Genomic DNA, 16631 nt, shown 5'->3' with positions numbered 1-16631 from the left:
GTGCTGGCCGGCGTCGCCCAGACACAGACAAGAATCGGCAACTCCCTGAGCTCCATGGCTGCAAACATGCAGATCCTTGTCGATAGCAGGGTGGGCCTCCAGGACTGGCAGCGCTAGGTGTTGGGGGGGTGTCGGATGGTCGGTCCGTTCGCATCTCTGACCCATGTAGAGGCCCGGGGCCCATCGGTCAGCCCGAGGGAAGAGGAGATGCTGGGGCCCGTTTTGGGTCCCCCTGGAGGGGAGGCCCCAGAGCACCGTGACACCTCCGACTCCCCCCCTTCCGTCCCAAGTGCATCTGGTGAGCAATGAGCAGGACAGGCTGGCAGCTCGCCATCCCAGTCACCCGAACCGCAGCCTGGCCCATCTAGGCCGGGCCGCCCCAGGAAACAGCCGCCAAAGGGATCCCGAGTCACAGGGCAGGAATCACAGGAGTCCACCTCCAGTTCTGCTGTACCGTCTGGGGAACCACCTAGACATAGTCAAAAGACCCATAAGGCCAAACAATTAGACACTGAGTAAGTTTTTTTAAAAATTTAGATTACCCAATTATTTTTTCCAATTAAGGGGCAATTTAGCGTGGCCAATCCACCTACTCTGCACATTTTTGGGTTGTGGGGGTGAAACCCATGCAGACATGGCAGCACGGTGGCACAGTGAGGACCCGGGTTCGAATCCCGGCCCTGGGTCACTGTCCGTATGGAGTTTGCACATTCTCCCCGTGTCTGCGTGGGTTTCACCCCCACAACCCAAAGATGTGCAGGATAGGTAGATTGGCCATTCTAAATTGCCTCTTAATTGGAAAAGAAAATAATTGGGTACTCTAAATTTAATTTTGGGGCCTCACGGTAGCATGGTGGTTAGCATCAATGCTTCACAGCTCCAGGGTCCCAGGTTCGATTCCGGGCTGGGTCACTGTCTGTGTGGAGTCTGCACGTCCTCCCCGTGTGTGCGTGGGTTTCCTCCGGGTGCTCCGGTTTCCTCCCACAGTCCAACGATGTGCGGGTTAGGTGGATTGGCCATGCTAAATTGCCCGTAGTGTAAGGTTAATGGGGGGATTGTTGGGTTACGGGTATACGGGTTACGTGGGTTTAAGTAGGGTGATCATTGCTCGGCACAACATCGAGGGCCGAAGGGCCTGTTCTGTGCTGTACTGTTCTATAAATCTACATGGGGAGAATGTGCAAACTCCACACGGACAGTGACCCAGAGCCGGGATCGAACCTGGGACCTCAGCGCCGTGAGGCAGCTGTGCTAAGACACTGAGTAAGTTGGCATGAGTGCAGGGCACAGACGAGTTATAGGGGCTGGGGCACGTGGATGGATTGTTTGTTATTAAAATCACTTTCACACCTACAGAAGCTGCCTTTGTGCTCTGTCCGAAGCGTGCGGGGGTGTCATGTGCGTTGAGCGCCGCTGTGTGTGTGAGGGGTGGTATTATGCCAGCCCAAGGTGAGTGTGCCCCCCCTCCCCCCGGGTCACCCTCACAATCCCCCCGGGCAGAGGACGGGACCGCGCGCTACAGTCTCACGGTCGCATGCAGGGATGGTCCTGCTGGAGGGTGGCACTGTGGCCATGGGTCAGACATTGTCTTTGTCCAACGATGTAGAGCCCAGAGCTCATTGCAGAGCGAGTTGTCATCATCCTCCATGGCCTGCAATAGACATGCTTCCACTGGCGACCGTGTGAGCCTGGCCCATTATGCCGCAGGTGGATGTGCAATGGAGGGGTGGTGGGTGGGTGGGGGTGGGGGGTGGGGTGAGGGTGGTCGGCTGGTGTTGTGGTGTGCGGTCTGTGCCCCTAGTCGGTGATTCCCACACCCCCCTCGGCAGTGAACTGGGCGGCTATCAGCCTGTCCCGTGCCCACTGGCCCAGCCGGTAGCGATGGGCAGCCTCCCGTCTGTCCTGACCATTGCCCCCATCCTCCTCATCTGGGGAGGACTGCACATCGTCCTGCTGCTCCTCCACTTCCCCCTCCTCTGCCTGCGGCACATCACCACTCTGCTGGGGTATGTTGGGCAGGACGCAGCAGACCACAATGATGCGGCCGACCCTATCTGGCGGGTACTGGAGGGCTCCTCCAGAGCGATCCAGGCACCTGAAACGCATTTTTAGCAGCCCAAAGCCCCTCTCTATCACACCCCTGGTCGCTGCATGGGTATCGTTGTAGCCGTTCTCCGCGTCACTCTGTAGCCTCCGTATCGGCGTCATCAGCCACGACCGCAACGGGTAAGTAACCCCTGTCGTCCGGCAACCAGCACCTCAGCCGGGAGGGGGGGGGGGGGCAGAGGAGGGGGAAGTGGAGGAGCAGCAGGACGCCGTGGATGTAAGACTGCACCAATATGTATGAGTCATGTACACTGCCCGGGTACCGGGCGCAGACGTGCAGGATCATCATGCGGTGGTCGCAGACCACCTGAATGTTCATGGAATAGGTTCCCTTCCTATTGGTGAATCTGCAGGTGGCTGCACCGCGACATGCATCCCATCGATTGCGCCCTGGACCATGAGAAACCCGGCCACGGCAGCGGAGCCTGCTGCCCGGGCAACCCACTGGCCCGGTCCACAGGGAACTGGATGTAGCGGTCTGCAATGGCATATAGGGCATCTGTCACTGCACAGATGCACCGATATCTGCGAGATGCCGGACAAGTCACCACTCGGCGCCTGGAATGACCCTGTGGTATAAAAGTTCAGGGCCACCGTAACCTTGACGGACACGGGGAGAGGGTGTCCTCCACCAGTGCCACGCTGTGCCAGGTGTGCCATCAAGTGGCAGATGTGTGCCACGGTTTCCCGGCTCATCCAGAGTCTCCTACTGCATGCCTGGTCCGTGAGGTCCTGGTACGATGAGCGGGGCTGGTACACACGGGGCCTCCTCAGGCATCTCAATCGCCGTGGCACCATCACCTCCTCCTCCCCCTCCTCCTTCTCCCCCTCCACCTCCTCCTCTTGCTCCTTCTCGTTGTCCTGTCAGGCCTGGGTGGCTGCCACCTGCCCCTCTGCGGCATGCTCCTCTGCGGCAGCCTCCGCCGCCTCCCTGGCACACTCCTTCTCCTCCTCCCCCAGGGCAACGTGTCGAAGTGCGGCTGCTGCCACGGCGGCCAACATCGCTGGCTGATCATAACAGCCTGCAGGGTGTGGGGTGGGATGGGGGGGAACAACGACATGTCAGCATTGCCCGTACCGCCCCTCCCCCTCCCGCAGCCAGGAGCCATGGCCTGCATGGTCATGTCTGTTGGAAGCTGGTACCTGGCCAGGCGGACGGCCTCCCTCGCCTTCTCCCCTCACCCCAGCACTCTCCCCCCTCCCCGCCACTCTCCCCCTCACCCCGGCACTCTCCCCCCTCCCTGCTACTCACCCCGGCACTCTTCCCCCTTCCCGCCACTTGCCCCCTCACCCTGGCGCATGCCCCCTCACCCAGGCATTCTCCCCCTTTCACCCCGGCACGCCCCCTCACCGCGGCACTCTCCCCCCTCCCTGCCACTCGCCCCCTCACTCGACCCCTCACCCCGGCACTCGCCCCCTCACCCCGGCACTCTGCCCCCTCACCGCGACTCGACCCTCACCCCGGCACTCTCCCCCCTCCCCGCCACTCGCCCCCTCACCCCGGCACTCGCCCCATCACCCCAGCACTCGCCCCCTCACCCTGGCACTCTCCCCCCTCCCAGCACTCTCCCCCCTTCCCGGCACTCGCCCCCTCACCCCGGCACTTGCGCACTCACCCAGCCACTCGCCCTCTCAGCCCGGCACTCTCCCCTCTCCCCGCCATTCGCCCCCTCAACCCGGCACTCTCCCCCCACCCCGGCACTCGCCCCCTCACCCCGGCACTTGCCCACTCACCCCAGCACTCGCCCCCTCAACCCGGCACTCTCCCCCCTCCCTAGCACTCTCCCCCCTCACGGGCACGCCCTCTCCCCCTCCGCCACCTCTCCCTCCCTCCACCACCCCTCCCCCTCACAACCCCCCTCACACCCTCCCACCAACCACCCCATCACCACCCCCCCCCCACCACCACCCTCCCTCACATCGACTATGGCCATGCCATCACTTCTCCTGCGGCCACCCCACGCCATGACCTACCTCCAAGCTGTCCGACGTCAACCATCAGCACTAGTTGACGCCGTTGTATAAGGTGGTTCGATTTATGCCGGTGTGACCCGTGGCCCATCCGGACAGGAGAATTGAGGCAGCCCTGGGGTCCATAGCGTCACGCCGGTCCCCGCCATTCTCCGAGGCAGTCGGCGCAATTCGCGCCTCGCCAACTTGTGGGGGTCAGAGAATTCGGAGGCCAGTGGGGGCGGGATTCACGCCACCCCCCGGCGATTCTCCAACCCGGCGGGGGGTCAGAGAATCCTGCCCCATGTTTGGTAGATCACATTTATATTTGTTAAAACATTCATATTTTCAAAGGAAGGGGGATGTGGTTATATGCATTTGCAAAGTAATGTATATAGCTAGATATATGACCAGCAGGTGGCGAAAGGGGTGAACCATGTGACTCCAGAGGCGCAATTCTCCCCTACCCGGTGTGGCGGGGTTTCCCGGTGTAGCGGAGTGGCGCCAACAACTCCGGTGTCGGGCCTCCGCAAAGGTCAGGAATTCTCCGCACCTTTAGGGGCTAGGCCCGCGCCAGAGTGGCTCCCGCTCCGCCGATGGCGCCAAAACTGGCACCAACGGCCTTTGGCGCTACGCCGCCCGGCGTCGGGGCTGGCCGAAAGGCCTTCACCGGTCCGCGCATGCGCCGGAGCGTCAGCGGCCACTGACGTCACCACTGGCACATACACGGTGGAGGGGGTCTCTTCTGCCTCCTGCATGGTGGAGGCCGTGATGGCGGAGGAAGAAAAAGAGTGCCCCCATGGCACTGGCCCACCCGCCGATCCCCCCGGGGTCCGATCGCCCCGCGCCCCCCCAGGACCCAGGGGGCCTGCTCGCGCCGCCAATCCCGCCGGCACAGAGGTGTTTTAATCCACGTCGGCAGTATTGGCCTGTCAGCGGCGTGACTTTGGCCCATCACGGGCCGGAGAATCGCCGCGGGGGGCACGCCGATTGGCGGGGCGTGATTCCCGCTCCCGCCGATTCCCGGGTGGCAGAGAATTCCGGCCAAGGCGGGGCGGGATTTACGCCGGCACGGGGCGATTCCCCGACCCTGCGGGGGGGTCGGAGAATTCTGCCCCAGAGATCAGATGGTTGGCAGTAAGTTGTGTCCATGGACAGTCACTTTAGAAGTAGCTCCAGGAGAATTTACTAATCATTATAGTTTGTACTATAGTTTCTTTAGTTACCTTTCCACATGTTCATTTTGTCAATAAGCTATCTTACTAGTAAGGGACTAGATGTTCAGCGTACATCTTTACCACAGCCACACACAGAACAACACAAGGTGGGAGGCTAAGATGGGAGTTGAAGAGAAACGTTTTCATCCAGAGGATGTTGGGAGTCTGGAATTCACAGCTTTAAAGGCTGGTTGAGACAGAAACAGAAATATTTAAGAGTATTTAAATGTTCACTTGTGCTGCCACATAACCTGGAAGCACTTTCCAGGCCAAGCACTGGAAAATGGGGGAACTGAAGTCAGATCTTTGTTGACTGGCATTGCCAAATGGCCTCCTACTGTGCTGTAAACATTTACAAATCCATAGATTGCATACTACCTCAACCAAATTAACTAATGAACATTCCAAGACACAGTAGCAATTCCTAGGCCAGTTCCACTTTTGTGAATATTTTCTTGGGTAATAGGTTTTACTTCGGACTTGACCGAAGACGTAAGTGCTTTGATATTTGATTTTCTTGATTGCATTACCAAATGTATGATCTCAGGGTCTAGGAAATTATCTCCCACGTGCTTCCAGTATGCAATCAAAGCCTTTCTTAGTAAGATGAGCAGTGATTTCAGTAGTATTGGATGGAGATAAGAAAAACCATTTGGGCCTGCTGGTGAATCTTGGAATAACATTAACAGATTACCAGACACGTGGGGGTGGGGGCAGGGGGGAGTCAGGGAAGAATTGAAACCAAAAGGAGCACATGAGTCAGGGTGCAGGTGGGGCATTAACACTGACTCCTGCCATGGCATGCAGCGGTGACAAGAAGGGGGAAATCGGGACAAAATGTGTCCTGGGAAACACATTCGCGGCACATGGAAAAGAAGGACAAATTCCAGAACTTTCCTTGAAATCCCAGGAGGGTTGGTCACCAGTAGTTAATGTGGCATTTAATCCCCAAGTCAGGAATGTGATCCCCATATTAGGCAATGTGTTATTTGTAATTTAACAATGTATTTTTATTCCCGTACCAGCCTCCCCAGACAGGCGCCGGAATGTGGCGACTAGGGGCTTTTCACAGTAACTTAATTGAAGCCTACTCGTGACAATAAGCGATTTTCTATTTTCTATTCTATTTATATTTATTCTATTCTATTTTCTATTTCTATTTTTCTATTATTTATTTAATATTTATTTCAAAATGTCTTCTTGATTATGATCTGCAAAAGCCCTGTTAAAATAGCAATATAAAACTGAGAAATGAATTTAACATTTTGCCAACGGTCATTCCCAACATGATTTTGTTTGAATTTGGGCCCTAATGCCAGGTTTTGGTTTGCATCTCCAAACTTGGTCATTATCACATTTGCTGTGCACAAATTCTGTGGCTCCATTCTTGCCTACTGTGACAAGAATTACTGCACTTCAGGAGTATTATTGTGATGTCCTCTGATTGTGAAAAGGGCTTCAAATGTCTTGTTTTCATGTCATCCTGAACTGTCAATTAGTGAAAGAAAGCGGCGGATGGTAAAATGTCAAAATGTGCCTTGTTCATCGTTGGTATTTTTGAGGTGGGCTAGAGGTTAAGTGGTTTGTAACTGGTGTCATATTTATTTTCTGTTGGTGAGCAAGTCTTTCCATTTGGCTCAGGTTACGCTACACAGCTTGAAACAAATTAAGCAACACAAATAAAAACTTTCAAATTAGATTCTACTGCATTATCTTGGCACATATAAAAGTTACTTTAAAACGAATATTTCCCAACTTCATCAACGAACTTACCTCTAAGGCAGCTTGCAGTGAACGAACCAATAAAATGGGTGGATTTGACAATCGAAATCCATTCACACCAGGACTTAAATGAATTTCTAATAAGCAGAGAAAAAAAGAACATGGGAGAGTTCTGGGGATTCGCTGCATTAATTTTATGGTGAGTTATGTTTTTCACCTGACTGCTTTTGAGAATCCCCTCATGTTTAGCTCATGAACCCATAGAATCCCGACAGTGCAGAAGGAGGCAATTTGGCACATCAAGTCTGAAAGGATCCTCTAAAAGAGCCCTTACCTGGGCCCACTCCCCCACCCTATCTCTGTAATCCCACTTAACGTGCACATCTTTGGACACTAAGGGGCAATTTTAGCATGGCCAATCCACCTAACTGCACATCTTTGCACCATGGGAGGAAACTGGATAACCTGGAGGATACCCACGCAGACACAGGGAGAACATGCAAACTCCACACAGCCAGTCACCCAAGGCCGGTATTGAACCCGGGCCCTGGCACTGTGAGGGATCAGTGCTGATCATTGTGCCACCAAGCTGCCCTATGTCTGTACAAAACGATGATTCAAAACCTCAAGTTAGTCCTCTAGTAGCAAATGAGTGACTATTCTCCTTGGAGGGGGCAATAGAATCCATTCAGGTTTTCTTTGGAGTGATTCCGGGTACCAAGGAAAAATAATATGGTAATTTCTCTGTAATTTTCAAAAAATCTTTCTAAAATGGAAACTGTGCTAATGGACTGGAAAATTGCCTTATTCAAAAAAGGGAAATGAGTGAAGGAGGAAATTACAGGACATTCTGACTTTTGCTCATTGTGGGACAATTTCTAGAGTCAATACTTGAAATTAGGGATGGAAAGGAATCGGCTAATCAGGAGTAGTTAGCATGGATTTGCAAAAAGCAGATTATGCTCAATAGATTAATTGACTTTTTAAGGAAATTACAGAACAGGCATGAATTTTCAAAGAAGAATTAATCAGGGGCACATATGAAGAACAAGGCACTTAAAGGAAAATGTCAGTTGCAGATGGATTGATGGCAAATAATAGGACCAAAGATGGGGTAAATGGATGTTTTTCAGATTGACTGAATATAGTCAAGTTAAGCTAAGTTATAATGTTTATTGTCAAAAGTAGGCTTACATTAACACTGCAATGAAGTTACTGTAAAAAAAACCCTAGTCGCCACATTCTGGCGCCTAGTACACAGAGGGAGAATTTAGAGTGTCCAGTTACCTAACAAGCATGTCTTTCGGGACTTGTGGGAGGAAACCGGAGCAGCCAGAGAAAACCCAAATAGACACGGCCAATTCCACAGTCCAGACTCCACACAGACAGTGACCCAAACCGGGAGTCGAACCTGGGACCCTGGAGCTGTGAAGCAACAGTGCTACCCACTGTGCTACCATGCCGTCTGTTTGGAATTCAATGGTGTATATACTAGTGTAGATACTAGTATGCCTCAAGGATTCATCTTGGGAACTCTTTGAGCGCGATCTGTCGGCCCTGGGATTCCCGATGGCCATTATGCCTCGTGAGATGCTACCAGATCACAATGGGCAGGATCCAGTCTCGCACAGCTAAGTGAGTTTAAAACCCATTTAGTCAGTCTGACGCCAGATGGTATGGCCAGCCAGCATCTATCGGCCTTGCCGAGGAGACCCCAGCCAAGCAGTGATTCGTACTGGACTCCAGAAACAAGGACCAGGGGCGTCTCCCAGGCAATTGGAAGCCCCCAGGTGTTAGGCATATGACCAGGCTGTTACCCGGCGCCACCCAAGCACATTGGTGCAGCAGGGTTGCCCAGGTGGCACTGCCAAACTGGCAGGGGCACTGCCAGGGTGGCAGGCTGGCAGAGCCAAGCTGGCATTTTACCCACATCAGGTATCAGGCCTACGGGTGCCCTGTTGGTATGTGGTGGGATGCAGGGGCTAGAGGACCCAACATTTGAGTTGGGGTGTTAGGGGATCCAGGGCCGCGCCTGGGTTTGAACGATCGGAGCTCCATGCTCGTCAGAGTTCTTTAGTACAGGAGATGACGCTGAGTCTAACCCTGGGTGGAGGGGGGTTGCGTTCCCCGTGGGTTCTGAAATAACAGTGTTGTTAGATAGCGGGGTCATTCCTGGTGCTAGGACAGACTCTAATTTTGTTTGTTTAGATTATGCCCTTTGTTTCCAATTTATAGAAATGATTTGAACATAGATACAAGAGGAATGACATAAAAGTTTACTGATTATATCAAATTAGGAGCATAGAGAATAGGGGCGGCACGGTGGCACAGTCGTTAGCACTGCTGCATCACGGCACCAAGGCCCCAGGTTCGATCCTGGCCCTGGGTCACTGTCTGTGATGGTCTCACCCCCACAATCCAAAGATGGTCATGCTAGGTGGATTGGCCATGCTAAATTGCCCCTTAATTGGGACAAAATAATTGGATAGTCTAAATTTAAAAAAAAGGGACATAGAGAATGTCTAGAGGATCGCAACATGAGAGTGGTATGTACAGATTATTTGCAGCTGTACTTCAATGGAGAAATGTAAAGGAAAATTTCTTTATAAAATAAGTGAGAGTTTGTATACCACAGCTGGTGAACCCCTGAATGGAATGGAAAAATCTCAGCCAGCAGGTTCAAAAAGAAAGCAGGAAAAAGAGCAAAAAAGGCAAATAGGTTTTTTTGTTTTAATGGTATTGAATAAAGAAACAAAGAAGTAATGTTGAAATAATTTGAGATGTGGATTTAGACCCATCTGGTGTAATGCATCCAATTCTGAACACACCATTCCAGGAATTATCCAGAGAGATAGAAATTCTGGAACGATACCAAGTATGAAAGGTTAAACTCCAAGAAAGGTTTGACAATCTGGTGGTTTTTTCCACTGAAACGGAGAAGGTTCAGGTGGGATACAAATTATGTTCAAAATTTACAAAGATTTTGAGAAGACAGATAGTGAAAGAACTGATGGGGGAAAAAAGGAAGTGAAGAGAAAGAAAGTCCAGTTTTGGAGTCTATATTGGTCGGTGAAGGCATTACTTCCACAAAATGACATTTGAGGATTGACCCTTGTAAAATTTAGAATGACGGTTTAGCTAAATTGCAAAACTGAATAATCTGATGGCTGGTGCCTCCATTCAGGAAACAACAAAATCAACTTTCTGAATGTCTTACTGGGAATTAACTCTTTGTGGGCTGAATTTAAACTTCAGCAATAACTTCCATTTATTGAGTGATTTCAATATACTAAATCACTCAAAGGCACTTTACAGCATCATTATTAAACATAATAACATTAGCCAGCTAGACATATGGCAACTTTCCAAAATATTGCACATTTATACATAAATGCGGTTATCATGGTATAGTTAAGGCATCCGTTGTTGTCTGTACATGCAGAATTATGCTAATTGTACCTTGATGTATGCAAATTAGTGAAAAAAAATGCTGCTGGGTTTCTGGGTCTGTCAGGATTGGAAACGTGGATTATAACCAGGATGACAAACTAAAAAAAAAAGCAAGGATCAAACATTATATCGCTGCCCGTTTTTTAAATGGTTATTGAAGTAATTAACACTGAGCTTCTGGATCTGAATATCAATGTTGGCTGACATTTGGGTTGGACTAATCTGAAATTTAAAAACAGAAAATGCTGGAATGCTCTGCCTGGCATCATCTGTTGAGGGAGAAACAGAGTTATCGTTTCAGGTTGATAAGTCTTTCACTGGTCATTGACCCGAAACATTTAAACTCTTTGTTTCTCTCTCCACAGCTGCTTCCAGACCTGCTGTGCAGGTCTGTCATTTTCCGCTTTCATTCGACTTTTCAGCATCCACAGGGATTTGATTTTGCAGAAAACGTAAACTTTAGTTTGAGAGCCGGGGCTGCAGTGCACAAATGTTGCAGCTTGACAGCGAAAACAATCCGTTAAAATATGTATTTCCTTTCAAATTCTAACTCCTACACATTCCATGTTCTGTTAGGTGACAGGACGTAGCTCAGAAGGCTGCTAATAATAATTCCGAAGCTGAAGAAATAAATCTTGGAATCGTGGCATAGTATTGGCAGAATTACCCTTCCAGAAACTGAGCATTTAACAAGCACTCAGGATCCTTTCCCCTTGAATCTCATCAAAGGTTGATGTGTAAGCTTTGCTGATATGAAGTCCCCGAAACCAAAGGATGTACAGCACGATGCTGCAGTGCTCCTTAGATGGGAAAAGCTGACCACAATGTCAGTGAGCCTTTCTTGAACCTGGAGAGCTCTTGTGAACGTATTGATAGTGAACATAAAGGGAGCTGTAAAAAATGACCTCGCTCTCCCAGATAAAGGCAAAAAGAATCAAAGCAACAGGAGGCCCTTGAGCCATTTTTTTCTCTTCAATTTTACAATGGTAATTAGTATTTCAACTCCATTTATCCACTTGCCCATTTACTGGGCACGATTTAACGGGACAAGTTCTAAGCGAGGTCACAAGTGTGGTTTCCCGTGAGCTCCTCGATGGCCTTGTTGCCGAGCCCTTGACCGCTATCGAACGACATGTAGTCATTTTTTTGGACCATAGAGAGTTCTTCTCTGGGCGAGCCCAGACTTAGAATTATTTTCAGCACTGGGGAGCTGGCCACACTGGCTCCTCAGAGATCTGGCCGCCATTTTGGAAGGGTGCTCCCCGGTCTCTGAGTGAGCTGGAGGATCCACCACTCCTCAACCATGGGCAATGTCACCCTCCCGCACACATGGGCATTATTCTGCCGCCTCACCTCCACTCCAATGAGAACATCCCGCCATAGGGTCGCTGAGGGCCCCCTTTTCAGGCTTTCCCACACCACCTTTCGGCCATCCCCTATCCGGGGCCCCCATGCTGCACCACCCCAACATTCCAGGGGCCACCCATGCCTGCCTTTCAACCTCCGCTCTCCATAAGCCCCCACATCACTGATATCATGGGCATCGATCTCCTTGGGCATGGACCCTTTGCAGTGCCACACTGGCACCCTGTCAATGCTCCTGCCAGCCTGGCAGTGCCACCATGGCAGCATCAAGATGCCATATGGGCAATGCCAAGGTGCCCAAGTGCCAGGGGAGAGTCAGGGTACCGCCCTGCCCTATCCTTGACCACCCATGGACCTCCAACGGCCTGGGAGAACTGCCAGGGGCTGGTTCTTATTTGTGTGGACCAGTACTAATCATCGTTCATGGGACTTTGCGCTGGTGGGCCCATTCGATCCCAGGAGGCCGCTTGATTGGGTTTCCATCTTGTTAATGAGATGCCATTTAGCTTTGAATGGTGATTATTGTTTTCTCACACTAAGGCGAATTCCTGAATCCACCAATGGATCAAGCCAGTTCAAACGCAAACTGCGTGGCGCCTGGCGAAGTTCCCATTTTAGGCCACTCCCACGATCAAACCAGCTTGCACAGATTCTCGCCAGGCGTGATGACGCCATTAAATTGCGTCCATAGTATTTTTCTCTGCATTCATTTTATGATTTGTGGGTATCACAGGCAAGGCCAGCATTAATAGCCCATTCCTAATTGCCCTCATAAGGGTGATAGTAAGCAGCCTTCTTAAGTACAATAAAATGATTTGCTGGGTTATTTCAGAGTCAACCGTATTTCTGAGGGTTTGAAGTCACATATTGACTAGTTTATAAAAAAGCTTATTTCTGTTAGTGGTAAATCCACTCCACAGAACCCCTACAATGCAGAAGGAGGCCATTCACTCATTGAGTCTGCATCGACCCTCTGAAATAACACGCTACTGAGGTTCACCCCCCCTGAGGACCCGGGTTCGAAACCCGGCCCTGGGTACCTGTCCGTATGGAGTTTACACACTCTTCCCGTGTCTGCGTGGGTCTCACCCCCACAACCCAAAGATGTGCAGGATAGGTGGATTCGCAAAGCTAAATTGCCCCTTAAGTGGAAAAAAACTTGGGTATAAACATTGAAAAAAAGACAAGAAAGGAGTTCTGAGGATATTAGGAATAATCAACTTTATAGGCAAATTTGTTCTGAATATGTCAGCTAAGACAATGTGTCTGAGAGAAGTTATCAAGAAGATGAATACTTTTGAATGGACAGATAAGCATGAGCAAGAATAGGTTACTCTGAAAACAGCTTTGACAACAGCTCCAGTGCGATTTTTCGACACGACCAAGAAAACAAAAATCTCGACTGATGCAGCGAAGGATGGGTTAGGTGCAATTTTGTTACAGCATGAAGATGGAGAGGTTTGGAAGCCAGTTGCCTATAATCTAGGTCCATGACCAAGTCTGAGTGTCGATATGCTCAAATTGAGAAGGAATGTCTTGGACTAGTTAATGGCTTAGAAAATGTTTCATAGCCACGTGCATGGTCTACCAACTTTTCTGGTAGAAATGGATTACAGACCATTATCAAAATAAACCTAAGTGAGATGTCACCATGCACCCAGAGAATGATGATAAAGCTCCAGCGGTATGATTTTGATCTAATTTATACTCCAGGCAAGCACATTGTAATTGTAGATTCACAATGAAGAACTACAGCTGTACTTGAAGACAATCATATTGAAAATGATGTGAAAGTACATGTCGACCTGATAACAGAGACACTGCCGGTATCTGATGAAAAATCAAAACTAATAGTGGCAGAAATCAAAAAGGATGAAGTTCTGCAGATGATAATCAAGAATCTCAATGAGGGATGGCCAAAGGGGTCATGTTCAAAATACTACAGCATCAGAGCAGAACAAAGTGTAGCCAATGAATTCGTACTTAAGGTAACAAAGAATAATAACAGTCTCAGCGAGCCGAAGTTTTACAAAATAATCATGAGGGCTACCTTGAAACTGAAAAGTGTAAAAGGAGAGCACGAGACGGTATATTGGCCAGGGATCAACACGATATTCAAAGCGTGGCAGAGGAATGCGCGGCACGTCAAAAATTCCAACATAGAGAAATGAAAGAACCAATGCAGATGGATGACATAATTACACTTCCATGGCGGAAAGTAGGGATAGACTGGTTTTATCTCAAAGAGAACGAGAATTTACTGGTCGGAGATTACTTTTCCAATTTTCCTGAAGTGACACAGTTATCCAGCTCGTCAGCCACGTGTGTTATAATGCATACTAAAGCTATTGTTGTTTGTCACGGCATTCCACAAAACACTTGATTTCACTAATAAACCAAAAATCCATCCATCTCACATTTAAATATATTAAATGATGGCGCATCCACAACCTTCTGAGTTAGCAGGTCTCAAAGATTCACAGCTCAAGATTATTGAGTAAGGAAATTGCTCCTAATTTCAGTCCTGAATAATTGGCACATCATCCTGAGATGGTGCTCCCTCTCTCAAGTTCTAGATTCCCCAGCCAGGAGTAACATTGTCTCAGTATCTCTCCTGTCAAGCTCCTTCAGAATCTTGTATGTTTCAATGAGATTATTGACGATCCGAACACTAAAGTCTTCAGGAGGTTATTGGTTTGTTTGATGGTGGTTTGGGTTACAGCATGACTAGAGTTGGATCGTCTCTTGGCCTCCATCCTCAGGTTCTTGCTGGTGTCAGCAGCTATCTCTTCAGTGGGTAGCCCTTGCAGGAAGGGATCCTTGAGGATGCACAGGGGATGAGAAACTGTGGCACCTGGGAGTGCATCATGGCCGCTCCCATAATGCACAGACCTGCAGGATCTGTTGGTGATGGTTACAGATGAGTTGCACATTTCAAGAAATGAAATCTCAATCTTGAAAGAAAAATGCCAACGGCACTTGAAGCACTGAAAGGTCCGAACTGCAAGTAGCTGCTGCAATGTTGTCCAGCACAACAACCCGCTCCTCTCAGGCTCCACTCTGTTGATTTTGTTGCCCAAAACACGATGGCATCAAGGGGGTTTCAACCCCAGATCAATGGTCTCCCAACCACCTCTCCTGCATGCTAGACAATGCCTGAACTGGGCCTTTCCACCTATGAAGGATAATATACCACATGCCATAGTTGCTGAATGCAGCCATGATGTCAGCTGTCACCTCTTTGCCACCCTTTAAATGTTGCTGATTTTCCGATGCCCTGTGTGCTCATTGGCATATCCTGAGGGACCTGTAACATTGCAGTCTATTGGATAGATTGCAATGTTAATTGGCTCTAAATTTAATTAAAAACAGAAAGTGGTTGAAATGGGCAGCTTGGTGGCACAGTGTTTAGCACAACTTCTTCACAGCTCCAGTGTCTCAGGTTCGATTTCAGCTTGGATCACTGTCTGTGCGGAGTCTGCACGTTCTCCCCGTGTCTCACCTTGGAATTCTCTTAAAAAATCACTCCAACTTGGATAGCTTCAACAATGGCCCATCTCGCAGGGTTTCAACCATCCGTTCCGTGATTCTGTTCCCCTGGATCCCCAAGGACATCAAACATCAACTTGCAAGCACAATTTCAGCTGGTCAGCCAAGCCAAGCCGAGCACTGCTGCTATGAGCGGATACCTTTGCCCCAATGCCGTGCAGCACAGCCTCACCAACTACTGGCTGCCCTCCTGGATTTTCAGGGTTTCTCTTCAGCCCTCTTCAACTTGAACAATAGCCTACCTCGTTTCCCGAGATTCCATTCTTCTGATTTTCTGAGTACCCATTCAAGCACTAAAATACAAGCACACCTTCAGATCTGTAGCCATGCTGAACAGAATGCTATTGCCTAAAAGGGGTACATTTACCGCAACTGTTTCTTAAATTACCAGGGCATCTCCTGGGCCATTTACTTAAAGTCTGCTCATTGCAACCCTTTCATTAACTTCGAGCCTATTTCTCTGTTTGTTTAGTCTTTTTTTAAAACTTAACTGGAACTTATCTCTCACCCCTGTCTTTATCCTGTACTTGGGACTTCCTTTTACGGACTTCGCCCTGTGTGTCCCCTCTCCCTTCCTTGAGACCTGTCCCTATTCCTATCCCCCTCCCTTGCTCACCGTTTGGGACACTGGGGAGTTACGGTGTTAAGTACCAGGGTCACCTGACCAGGGTTTGTCACTCCCTTCTTCTGTTCTCTTTATGCACAGGTGTGTCGAACCTTTCCTGGGCCTGAAGAACGTAAAGATGAAGAACTGGGCTTGTGCTTCCCGCTCTCAGCCTACTCAGGCAAGGGAAATCCGAAGACTGTCGGCACTTAGAGCTCCTGACCTCTGAACTCAGCACTAAGATAAGGTTGAGTTTCGTAACAGTGTGCTCATTGTGCGCGATTCAGCGGACTCACGCAGCGCAGAGAAGCATCCCGCTATCCAACGGCACGTTGTCGTCTTATTTATGCCTCGGGGAATTTCTCTCAGCAGAGGCCACATTTAGAGGGATTTCCTCGCCAGGGAGCAAGGCTCCCCGCAGATTGAGACGTTATTTTGTCCGGCAACCCTGATCTTTCATCCCCCCCCCTTTCAGGCCCTCCCAGCTCTTTTGACTGCCCCCTATCTCCGCAAGCTTGGAGTGGCCCCCAGTAAAGCCCCCACACATCCCTACCTGGCAAGGCCCCTCTAGGCCTGAACCCCTGGCAGTGCCATCCTGGGCACCAGGGTGGCGCTGCAAGGTTGCCAGGGTGGTACTTCCCAGGTGCCATGCTGTCAGTGCTAAGGTG

The 16631-nt window shown here is 49.9% G+C and overlaps 1 protein-coding gene across 1 annotated transcript in view; it reads right to left on the bottom strand.

Annotated features, from left to right (window-relative positions):
* The window catches only part of kynu (kynureninase), a 207809-nt gene that overhangs the window by 29400 nt on the left and 161778 nt on the right, over positions 1-16631 (bottom strand). The window contains exon 12 of the mRNA XM_038789947.1: positions 7047-7132. Within this exon, the coding sequence (XP_038645875.1) occupies positions 7047-7132 (86 nt within the window). The remainder of the gene's footprint in view (positions 1-7046; positions 7133-16631) is intronic.

Source organism: Scyliorhinus canicula, chromosome 2 (assembly GCF_902713615.1).
Source record: "Scyliorhinus canicula chromosome 2, sScyCan1.1, whole genome shotgun sequence".
NCBI lineage: Eukaryota > Metazoa > Chordata > Chondrichthyes > Carcharhiniformes > Scyliorhinidae > Scyliorhinus > Scyliorhinus canicula.
The sequence above is the reverse complement of the archived record's forward strand: the minus strand, read 5'-3'. Positions and strand labels throughout refer to the sequence as shown.